Source organism: Muscardinus avellanarius (assembly GCF_963383645.1).
Source record: "Muscardinus avellanarius genome assembly, chromosome: 6".
NCBI classification, from domain to species: domain Eukaryota; kingdom Metazoa; phylum Chordata; class Mammalia; order Rodentia; family Gliridae; genus Muscardinus; species Muscardinus avellanarius.
In genome coordinates, this window is record NC_137791.1 from 75,186,051 (window position 1) to 75,198,568 (window position 12,518).

Genomic DNA, 12,518 nt, shown 5'->3' on the forward strand with positions numbered 1-12,518 from the left:
GTAACAGAAGCTTTGAGAGGTAGGGTCTAGTGAGAAGTTACTGGGGGGCACATTTGTAGGGGATTGTGGGACTCCAGTTTCTCCCTCTACTTCCTATTTGGTGATGTAAGTTCCTACACACACACACACACACACACACACACACACACACACACACACCTCCACTATGATGTGATATGGATGAGAAAAAGGGCCTTCACTAGAATCAAGGTGAAACTAATGCCATGCCCTTGAATCTCCAAAACTCCGGGCTAAATAAGCCTTTTCTTTTTATAAATTAGCTACCTTGGGTATTTCACTGTAGTACACAAAGCTGGCTAATACGCTATGTCAGAACACCTTACTCCCCATGGTAACTACTCCTGTATATACTAAAGGAAGGCTCAGTAAGTAAATTCAAACTCACAGACTATAAAAACAGTCAGCCCTGCCATTGACAGGTTCTCCTTTGGGAGTAGACACTAACAACTCCAATTCACCCACTTCTCAAGACAGTCCTGACCACAACGGAAAGCACTAGCAGACAGACTCAGATTCTCCAGCTGGTAGGCTTTCTGATTATTAAGCTTGGACTCTGAGATGCCTCTGAAATGTTCAGACGAGTTCCACCATTAGGGTTTGGTTCTGAATCCTAGCATTTCTCATCTGTAGCCCTGTACTTGACAGTGTTCAGTCTTCTTAGGATATAGAACTCAATCCTCAATGTCTAGTCTGAAGATCTTATGCAAAAAGAATTGGATTACCCAGGACCATGGTGCCGCCTGCCACACTTGGAGCACTGCCATTGTTTTGCTATCTACCCCGCTTCCCAACCAGACTAGACAACTGTGATACTCATACCATCCATATTAAATGTGTCTGCTAGACACTGTGACCTAGGAAATGGTCACACCTCCTTCCTACTCAAAGTCAAATCCTTGAGCCAGGTCAGCACCGTCAGCCTCTACCCTGCAGGGTCCCAGCTTCCTTGCTTTACCATTTGCTCAGTGGAATATTTAAATGCCTCCCTCCAGCCAAGCCCTTCATAGCTAGGACAACAGGTAAAGCTCTGCACATTTCTCCTACAATTTAAAGACAAGGTAAAAAAAAAAAAAATATATATATATATATATATATATACATACTATAAGCCATTAACATTATACTATTTTGTATAAGCTCTTTGGGTGGTAGGGTCCTTTTCTCATTTATTTTCTTCCTCTACATTCTGAGCATCTGACCATAAGTAGAGACTCAAAACTATTTCTGTCATTATATGAATAGATAGATAAATACAAATGGTGTATGCCTGTGATGCTGTTAAAAGTTTAGACTGCTTTCTTTAAATTTATTTTAACTCATTTTTAAATGAGAATCTGGCTTTAATCACCCAATACTGAAACTCAAAAACAAAAGATGTACAATTGACTTTATTCAATAGCTTCGTGATGATACATGCTATACTCATTTTCTATGTGTATTATGAAGATGAAGAAAGGTAATGGACAAAGGGACTTTCTAAACTATAAATCAATGTATCTTAGCTATATAAGTATTCCATTATTTTATTTACTTTTGATGGTTTGTAAAATTTTTTATTTTAATTTTTTTTAGATCCAAGTTCTAAAATGAGGAGGAAAAATTCCATCTCCTGAGGCAACTGGTTTATTTTTGGGTTAATATCCCTAAAATTTTTCCCTGAGCCAAATGGCAAAGGTTCTCCATAGCAAGGACCAGGGGATACTACAGATGGAGGCAGATCATATTTGGGGAGAATATATTAAAAATACATTTTGCTATCTTAATATGAAGTTTCCAGATGCATTAAATTGTACTGTAATCTTTTCAGCCTTTATTAATATGAAAGTCTAAGCTTTTATTTTTCCAGGTCTTGCAAGAGCATTACTACAAATATTTACTAAATGCCTAAGGGAAAGCAGTGAAGTGAGTTCCCAGACACAAGACAAATGTCTCCTGGAGAAGAGATCATCATTTGAGAGCAATGTACAGGTACAAGAGCCCCTCATCCTGGGCAATGAACCCAAGCAGCTGCAATGCTGGTGCCATCCACACTGAATGTGCTTGCTAGACTTCCAAGGGCTCGAGAAAGTCCCACTCACCAGTGCAGTATCCCACGAGGTTGAGGAACTGCTCCTCCTTGCATGTGGTCTTGCACTTCCCATTGGTAAGAGTGACATGAGGGTGACAGGAGTTGCAGTCAGATTCCAATGGCCCGTGGCACTGCCTGCAGGTCGGGTGGCATTCTAAGGGGAAAGATAAAAGCTGAGGTTGGAATTAGCAGCTCACCATGGGAATGCAGGAAGTATTAAATGCGCTCCAGAAACATCACACTTGAACCAGCTTTGGACGACTCCTGAGCAAGCCTAGCACAACCTCAGACCTGACCGAGAGACTGCATCTCTGGTACCAACATACTATGGAATCTAGAACTATAAAAATTTGCATAATGGACCACCCATTCCTGAGGAACCAGAATGATCATCCCCATCTATGTTTAACAAGAAAGTTCAAATCAGAGTCACAAAGCAAAGATGAATGGCAAGCATCCTCCATCCTAAAGTATCTGATTCAAAGGGACAGTGGGACAGGGAGAAGAGGGAGACATTTTGTTCCTTGGAAATTTCTGGTAGACAAGGGATAAACCATACACAGCCTACTGTGTTTTGTGAGTGATTTTTCTCTAGAGCAAGGTGCCAGCAAGACTCTCCCTCTGGGACCCAACCTGAATTCCTGTTTTATCAGCAACACTTAATTAAAATACAATGAACAGAAAAAGTCCTCTTTCTGGAGGTTATCGTGAGCCTCACCTGAAGTACAATTCCCTACACAAAAATATGTCAAAGCTATGTCTTTCCCCCAGAAAGGCCACCAAATTACCATGCTGCAAAAACCCAGGTGACTCTCAGTAAGGTGTAAGCAATAAAGATAATGCTGGCAAGGAATCAAAGAAGGCTGCAGCAGCAGCTGTGTCTATGCTGCCAAGTCAGGCGGCAGGAGCAAGTGCATGGGAGGAGGTGAAGGGATGTCTCTGCCAAGGACAAGGAGCTCTAAGCGTGTCTGATTCCAAGAGGTGGGGAGGTGAGGGACTGGGCTGGGTAGAGCGTGTTGAAACTGATGAGTTCCCTCCCAGCACATGGCTGGCAGAAAGCAGTGGCACAGATTTCAAGTAGAGGCAACTGCCTCTGGCTTCTGGCAAGAGGCCAGGAGAAGATAAGGAGTTATATTTAAAAAGAAAAAAGAGCAAGCAAGAAAATGAAGTGCTGATTAGAAGGATAGCACTAACTCTCACCCCCTTTCTACATTCCTGCTTTGAAAATGCCCATCCAAAAGATACTAGCATTCTCAGGATGATTTCCACCACCCAATGCTCCCTCCTTCCCAGAATACTTCTAGTGACCTGGGTGCCCTACTGCTGGTGGTACCATCCATCCGCTACCTTCAAGAGGACAGAGGAGAGTTAGAGCTACTCAGACTCTCCTCCTCCAAACAGTTTCCCACACAGATCCCAACTGGGCTGGAATGAAAGCACTTAAAGATAGAAATGGCTTTCAAGGACAACTCTAATAAAGAAACCAGCAACATTCCCCACTGGGCTTGATAGAGTGTTTAAAGCAAAGCAACTCACCGGAGGCCTAGGGAGACTAAAAGGTTGTTTGAGAAAAGAAAGAAAATTCCAGAATAAAAATAACATTGATCTCCGATCATCTAGATTTGTGTTGACTCTAAATTTACTCTTTGGAGTTTAAGGCTACAAGAGTCCAACAAATGTTAATTTATTTTAAAACATTTTATAAATTTAACACATGTGTTTTGACACCAGAAATACATGTAACTCAATTTTATCCCAACAAACCTTTTCGAATCAGCTGGCTTCAACCATTTAGTTTTGAAATAAAATAGCAATCATGATAGAATGTGTTTTATTCTCTTTTTTCCTTTCTTGTAGATACTAGAAAATATAGTGTTACAATAAGGTACTTAAATTTTAGTATTTTGCCAATTCCAATAAAATCCTGCCCTAATCTAAACTATTAATTTCCAGAATCTCTGTCACTGAACTATATAGGTGCTCTTTAAAAACATATTGGACTGACATATCAATGAAGAAAACAAATACCTCTCTTCCTTTCTGCTCTTTCCTGTGGTAGCCAGCAGAACTAAAGCTAAGAATTATAGCTGATGGTGTCAAATGCCTGATCCTATACAAACACATTCATGTCTGTGACAGTTTGTCTTCATGATGACTGCCATTAAATCCACCCCTTGCTGTATTTATAAGTCATTCCACTTTGGAGAGATAGAGTCTATTCCTTTACACCTTCAAACCTAGGCTGTTCTGCTTCAACTAAGAGAACACAAGCAAGAGTGATAGTGAATCTTCTGAAGTTAGATTATAAGAAGCTTAGGACTTTTGCTTAGGCCTCTTAGGATACTCACTTGGGGGAATAAAACATCCAATATACACGAAGGCAGCTTAACAGACTGCCATGCTGTGAGGAAGTCCAATTAGCCACCCAAAAAGAAGCCTCACAGGCTGAAAGAGTAACACATGGGACTGATATGTCAATGAAAAACCCACCTTCAGGACCCTAGGAAAAAGCTGACTAGCAGAGCTATCCATCAGCCACCACAACTGAAATGATAATAATCAATTGTTGTCTTAAGCCACTAGTTTTAGATTGTAATAGATAACCAGAGTAAAACCACATTGAGAGACAAAGATCTCTTTAGCATCCTTGAGAATCTGGATCCCCAAATTTCAATTCTTTCTTCCATTTCCTATGTGAAATGGAAGGAAAGGGAAAGGATGGGATAGTATGCATCCATAAAAATATATAAATATATATCTGTATATATAATTTTTCATAATATGGGAAATTGCTTATGACAATGTTTGGAGAAAAGTAAATATAAAAAAGGCATTCTTAACCATTTAATAGCTATGTCAAAGGTAGATTAAAAAGGAATATCTTACCAGGCTAAGAGTTGTTACTTTGGGGATGTGGAATTATCAATGATCCCCAAACCCTTAATTTTTTCCTATTCTGAATTTTCAGAATTGCTAAATGAACATATACTTCATTCATAATCAGAAAACATAAACTTTTAAACTTTAAAAAGAGCCATAGTGGCAAAGTGTTATGCTTTGCTGAACCAAGTTCTAGTTCTTATAGGATATTAGCATTGTTAAATCCATGAGTGAAATTATTTTTTTCAGATGAGTGTCTCCCAGGGATGAGAAAACTCAGTTCAGAGTATACTCAAATACTGTAGTCTCTAGGATAACATCAATTCTAATTTCCATGCTTCTTCATTGACAGCACAAAATTTCATTCCATACCTTTACACTTTAAATCCAAGACAAGGATTTACAGCTCAAACCCAGTCCCGGGTATGGCAAGGTTTCCAATTACAGAGTCTGGATGCACTATGAAGATAAAACATGGGTTGGGATCTGTGCCCCAGCACGTTACATACTCACCTGTACAAGTTCCTTCCCAGGGAAAGTAGCCCTCAGGGCAGTGGGAGAGGCACCGCCCATCTAACAGCACATGGGAAGACCCACAGACCGTGCAGTTATGTGAGCTCTTCCCTGCACACATGAAACAGGATTGGTGACAAGCTGGAAGAAAGATAAAGCAGAGGAGACAATCAGGAAAGCCCCACATGACACAGGCAGTAGCTCTGTCTCTCCCATTACCATGCCTGGGCTGGAATACAGTCTGTATATGCACTTGATTTTTCCAGCAATAGGGGACACATCTCACACACTTCTTGTGAAAGACCACCTCCTTCAAAGTGAGCTCTTGCAGAACCCAGAATAAGTGAAGCACAAATGTCACAAACCAGACATAACCATTTGCAGAGTCACACATTACTCTCCTCCCAAGTTGCCATTCTCAGAGAATGTCAAATAAAGAATGTAGCACCATAAAACAGAGCTTTCTCTCTTGGGATAGCTCTCAGAATCACTAGATACTGAGGCTGCTTTATCAGGCTTCTCCAGTCAAAGAGAAAAGGTGGTGGAGCTTTACTTATTGACTCCACAACGGTTTATATAGTGCCTACCCTATGATGGAGACTGAATATACATAGGCAGGAACTATTCAACATTTCAAGCTGCCCAAGCCAGTTATAACAACAGACAGCAAAGCAAGTAACTGGGATACGATGAAGGGGAGAGAGAAGATAGCACAGAGCGTAAGAGCATTGCATCATAGTTTGGCTTGACCTTGACAAAGTTGTGTGATGTCTCAAGGCTCCTGCTTGCTCGCTTCCTCTTCCACTGAACAAGGATATACACAGTATACACTACCTAAGATGTCATCCCCACCTCCACCAGCTCCCTTTTCATGCTCTTTTGCTTGATACTACTATTCTTCTGAGTAAGACAAAGACCTGGACCTTATCCACACAGATGCCCCAATGTATTTTTGACCATCTTCTGTCCAATGGACAAGTTTCAACAGACTGCCAATGCCCTTCTTCATCTCCCCTGGCTTCTTCTATCAAATACTCAGCAGGCTTGAAAGAGCAGATGTAATTTTACACCACTGAGCTCTCCATGTCTACCAATCCCTGATAAAATGTAACATATAATAGTTGATGCTCATGAAGCATATATGTAGCTAGGCCATCTTGGTCCATCAATACTGGTTGTTAACGTATTAAACTACTTTTTTTTTTTCTTTTTGGTTGCTATGTGGTCATTGCTCTAAGACTTCGGGTGCTCCCCTGCAGCTATGGCCGCACTCTCAATACCTGTTCCGCCCATCATCCAGATCCTAAGGTTTAACATCTTCAGGAGCCCTCAAACCCTGCTCCTGAGGTGAGGCCAATGCCCAGTCTCCCTGGGCTAAGCTTTTACCTTAATAAATATATTTTAGGTTGTCTTGTAAATGGCTCTAATAAGCACAGGTTAAAGGAATTTTCCTAAGTATTTTTGGAAACCTCTTTAAAAAAACAAAATAGAATCAGTAAACTGATATTTAAGCAAATAGGAGAAAGCCTCTTACTTAACACACGTACAACACAAAATGTAAGTGCATGTTATGGAATGTCGGGTGGCAATATTTCTAAACACAGCTAAATTATATTGTCAACACACAGCTTTCCAGGATGGCTTGGGCAAGCAACTTGAAGCAATACGATATTTTCCACATGCCTAAATAAATTATGCCTATGATAATATCAATATATTTATATTAGACTTTACAAGATTGCTAAAATCCCCCGCTCTTCATGTTAGACCTCCTTAATAAACAGAAAATCAAAGTGTATCACTACTGGGGGAAAGATGAATTAATGCATTATGAGCACCAACATATAATTTCATTCCATTTGGCCACACACAAAGTCAATGTGATAGCCAGACTCACTGTGAATAAAGGTTATTGCTGTATCTAAAACAGAAATGCAAAGGAGACAAGGAAGTTGCAGGATAAAGTTCTTCTGCCACCTGCCAGATTTTACAAATAAGCCCCACCTAACATCATCATGGTGAATTTAAGAATTTCTTTCATTGGAAATGCTTAAGAACCAAATGGACATGAGCTGGTTGGCTACCATGGGCAGAGGCAGAGGGCAGGCTGGCCAAAGTGCTGACCAGGGTCTTTCTCTCTGCAATGCTCTGTTTCTGCAAGTGAAAGCTTTTTCATTTGCATCTTTAAAACCATCTCATGAAACTTCATTCTGTGCTGGTTTGGGAAATGTCTACAGTATTTCAGTGACTTTTATTAGGATTGATCATTCTATGGAAGCCGATTTCATAGCGGGAGCTTTGTCTGAAGTTTAAGATTCTTCAAGGAAGACTAACTCCATTACAGGGCATATATGGAAGATATTTGAAAGAAGTCCTATGAATAATTTCTCCACATATTACAACATTTTTAGAGACTGGCTTTCCAGTTGATGGCTAAGTATATTTCTGAAAAGGCATAACTGAGCCGCTTAAGTGCAGAAAGTGCCAGTACTGAAAGAGTCCTTAGATGGCTATAATGTCCACTCAGCCTGACTCCAGCAAAAATTATACCCAAACAATTAAAACGTACCCATCTTTGTTCATCCTACTTTCCAATTAAATTTTAAACAACTGATACTACTACTTTCTTTGTCTTTGTAATGATAAAAAAGTGGCATAGCACCCCTACTTTCATTTCATAGAACATTTTCCTGGATTTTCATGTCAAAAATAATTTTCAAGGTAGGCTTCTCTTGAAATATGATGTAGATATCAAAATCCTTCAGGATATATAAGTACTGTAATAAGGGAAGAAAATTGAAATGAGTGAAGTTGGACAAAATTGATCTCTTTTCCCTCTTCCTTTTTCATCTTCTATTCTCTCCCTCCAACTCGCCTTTAATGAATATGATTTGAAATCACTCGTTTCTCCCCCACTCCCTTAATCTGACTAAATCGGGAACTCTTTAAGAGTAAAAATCATGTATTATCTTTGCAGTACCTGTCCTCCTCCCTATCCCTGGTGTATCCCAAGTTCTCACAGTGAACTTGGGCTGTCTCAGTGGGTGGATGAGCAAGTGTGGGAGGGCAGACAAATGGATGGAGACCCTGGAACCACAATCAGAGTTCTTCTCTGTCTCTCTTATCATTTCTGTAGCCTCTTTCTCTGTCCACTCCACAATTCCCCCAATTCCTTCCTCTACCCCTACCTCTTCTCCTCTTAGTAAATTTGCTGCTAGCCTTCATGATGACCTCTGTTCTGGTGAAGCCATAATTAAGAAGTATGGATCTGGCCATTGTTCTGAGCTCCAATCAGAGACATCTACTGCCTAGAGGGGATCTGCCTGACATGTGATAGGCATCACACACTCCTCATTTCCAAAATATGACTTCCTATCCATTTTTTAAGCTCAGACTATATTCTTTTTTTTTTTTTTTTGGTGTTGGTACTGGGGTTCCTGGAAGCCCTTCTACCTCTAGGCTACACTCCCAGACCTATTTTTATATTTTTATTTGGAAACAGGGTCTCTTAAGCCAGCATCGCTGGCTTCGAACCAGCGCGATCCTCCTGTCTCCGCCTCCCAAGCGCTGGGATTACAAGCGTGCGCCACCACGTCCGGCCAGACCATACCCTTTTAACATAAGTCACAACATCTATTGAAGATGATATGCGCTGTTCAGCCCCAACCCACATCCCACCCCTACATGGTACCCTTGTTTTTCTGGTTGCCCATGTGCGCCAGGTCACTCATGCTGAAACCCTTGAGGCCACCCTAGACTTTAGCTTTCGCATCGTCATGATGCATTCAAAGTCTGTTGGTATTACTTTCTAAATCGCCGTCAAATCTATCACAATGGCTCCATTGCCATGTCCCTTAGTAGAGACCTTCCTGATCACTCATGATGTGGACCAGTGCCACAGCTTCTTAACCAGCCCCACTTCTGCCTGGCACCGGACAGATCTTTAGGTAATGCACATTGACCAAATGATTCCCCAACCTCAATGCTTTCAATAGTTCATCAATACTTAAAAAAAAAAAAGCTCCAAACTCCTCAGCACAGCACCTAAAACACTTGGTGGCATGACCCCTCCCCCAGGTCTCCAGCAACATTTGTCAGTAGTTTTCCCCTCAAGATTTTATCCTGCAGGAATACTAAGCATGCTGCACTCTCTAAACATACCATGTCTTTCCACTTGCTCTCCCCTTGACCTTGAATCCCCTTTCCCATTTTCATGGGTGGATGCCCATTAATCCTTCAAAAACTTAATCCTGTAAAGTTTTCCTCTACAAATCTAATCTTGCCATCTCCTCTCCTAGAGAGCTGGCCTCCTTCCTGCTATTTCTGGACCTGGTGTCTCCTGCCATTCCAGCGCATACGAGGTGATTTTCATTGCTGTAGCCTCCCCTACTTGGTTAGGCCATCCTGAAGGCATGGCCCCCTTCTTTCATCAAAGCCTGGCACACCCATGCTCTAAAGAAAAGAAGGGGAAAGTGAAGAGGGCCGAAAATGACCAAAAGGCACGTACCTGTATACTTATGTCAGTACCCCAGGGGCTATATCAAAAGGGTGTTGTTTAACATAGACTTTATTCATGTCATTCAATTAATGTAAGGGAATCCCAATTTTATGAACGGTCACATAATCTTATATCGTGCAGGCAGATTCCTGCTCATTTATTTCTTTAATTAAAACTCTCTGCCTTGGGGCCTTTGCTGAGTCTTAGCAACAACTAAATAGATCAAAACACACACTCTGTACTTATTTCTCCCTGTTCACCGCAAGCAAGTTAATTAATAGACCAAAATAACTGCTGAAATTCTATCTCTAAAAAAAAATTGATACCAGATCTGTATCGATTTTGTACAATTTTGCCCTGTGTAGTAAGACTCAGCCTGAGAAGGAAAAATATCTTCAAGACTGACAAAGAAGGCTTAGAAAAATGTAGCTGCTAGCCGGGCGTGGTGGTGCACACTTGTAATCCCAGCATTTGGGAGGCTAAGACAGGCAGATCATGGTTCGCAGCCAGCCTCAGCTACTTAGTGAGGCCCTCTGCAACTTAGTGAGACCCTGTTTCAAAATAAAGAATAAAAAATAGAGCTGGGGTATAGCTCGAGGGTAGAATGCCCCTGGGTTTCATGCCCAGTATGAGAAGAAGGAGGAGGAGGAGGAGGAGGAGGAGGAGGAGGAGGAGGAGGAGGAGGAGGCGGGAGAGAAAAGAAAAATGGTGAAATTTCCCTGATGCTTACCTGACCACTCTGTCACTACTCTAAGTACATACAGTGAAAAAGTAGAGGCTGCAAGGGTAGCTGTCCCTTGTGTGTTGCCTGTGCATTTTTTTTATAAAAATGCAATGTCATTTCTGAGATAATATATTAGATGGTATGTAAATAAACTTATTATTGTTAATACAGAGTCCATTTTTAGAACGAAACCTATAATTTCTTCAAAACTATATTATCTTGAATTCTTTTTTATTTTTTATTTTTATTTATTTATTTATTTGTGTGTGTGTGTGTGTGTGGTACTGGGGGTGGAACCCAGGGGCTTTCTACCTCTGGGCTACACTCCCAAGACCTATTTTATATTTTATTTGGAAACAGGTTCTCACTAAGTTGCTGAGAGCCTCACTAAGTAGATGAGGCTGGCTCTTCGAACCTTTGCGATCTGCCTGTCTCAGCCTCCCAAGCGCTGGGCTTACAAGCATGCGCCACCACACCCGGCTTATCTTGAATTCTTAATTCCCTGTGTAGGAACTGAAAGAATCCATCATTAATCTGTCTTGGAACTGGGGCAGGTGCATGGCTATCCTAATCATTTGGACTGTGTTCCCAGCCAGTCCTGGTCACCACTGCCAAAGTGTTTAATGATGACTGAGCTGCATCATTAATTGGGTGGTATGGCCTGAAGTTTAATCATAAAGCTCTTGCACAGCACAGAGAACATAAGATTATACTTGGAAAAAGGAAATAAGAGCCAGGCGTGGTGTTGCACACTTAAAATCCCAGCAGTTGGGAGGCTGAGATAGGAGGATCCGGGTTCACAGCCAGCCTCAGTTACTTAGTGAACCCCTGTGCAACTTAGTGAGACCCTGTTTCAAAAATAAAGAAAAAACAGGGCTAGGGGTATAGCTTGGAGGCAGAATGCCACTGGGTTCTATCCCCAGTAACACACACACACACACACACACACACACACACACACACACACACACACACAGGAAATAAGTCTGGAGCAGTCAGGCCCTTTATTAAAACCCAGAATCCCCATCACTAAATTCTTTAGCTGGTTCCTTCTAAACCTCACTTTCTTCATCTATATAATAGAAGCAAATGTATGCAAACTCACAGGACTTTAAATAAAATTTTTAGTAGTAAGCAAATTCTAAAGGGCTGCAATGGGTAGCATTGCCAGAGAAAATACAGACCATCCAGATAAATTTCAAATAAAAAATAAATAATATTTTAGTACATCTCACATAAATTTGGCATGGGCTTGCACTAAAAATTATTTGTTTTTAATTCTTGCATTCTTATTTATTAAATCTGGAAAACTTAGAAATAGGTGCTTCCTATCCCTTGATGATGAAGATGAAGAGGATGATGTTGAAAACGCTAATACTTAGAATGAAAACCATGGGCTTTCGACCCCAGCCCTATTATATCTTTTTTTTAGAAGCAATGTCTCACTAAATTGCTGAGGTTGGCTTCAAATTTGCTATCCTTCTCTCTCAGCCTCCCAAATACCAGGATTCCAGATGTGCAGCAGTATGCCTGCCTCTTACTTCTGTTTTCTAGAGTTTCTTTAGTATGTATAAGGCATGTAATGAGAAAAAATAGTATTCTTTTTAAGTGCTGAAGAGAGGAAGAAGCAGACCAATATTAATGTGGGGTGCTTACCCTTCTTTGATTAGAAGCTTTGTTTACCCAGGCTATGGTGCAGGGACCAGCAGCATCAGTCTCACCGGGGAACATGTCATAAATATAAAGCTCAGATCCTACCCAGCCCTACTAAGTCTGAATCTGCATTTTAAAGAGATTTATATGAGCATATTTGT

General features: G+C 40.9%; 1 protein-coding gene across 1 annotated transcript in view; it reads right to left on the bottom strand.

Annotated features, from left to right (window-relative positions):
• Nucleotides 1-12,518, bottom strand: part of FRAS1 (Fraser extracellular matrix complex subunit 1) — a gene marked incomplete at its 3' end in the record, with an annotated part of 480,497 nt that overhangs the window by 202,726 nt on the left and 265,253 nt on the right. Inside the window, exons 19-20 of the mRNA XM_080697854.1 lie at nucleotides 5,483-5,623; nucleotides 2,100-2,243 (exon numbers count right to left, since the gene is read on the bottom strand). Of these exons, the coding sequence (XP_080553980.1) occupies nucleotides 2,100-2,243; nucleotides 5,483-5,623 (285 nt within the window). The remainder of the gene's footprint in view (nucleotides 1-2,099; nucleotides 2,244-5,482; nucleotides 5,624-12,518) is intronic.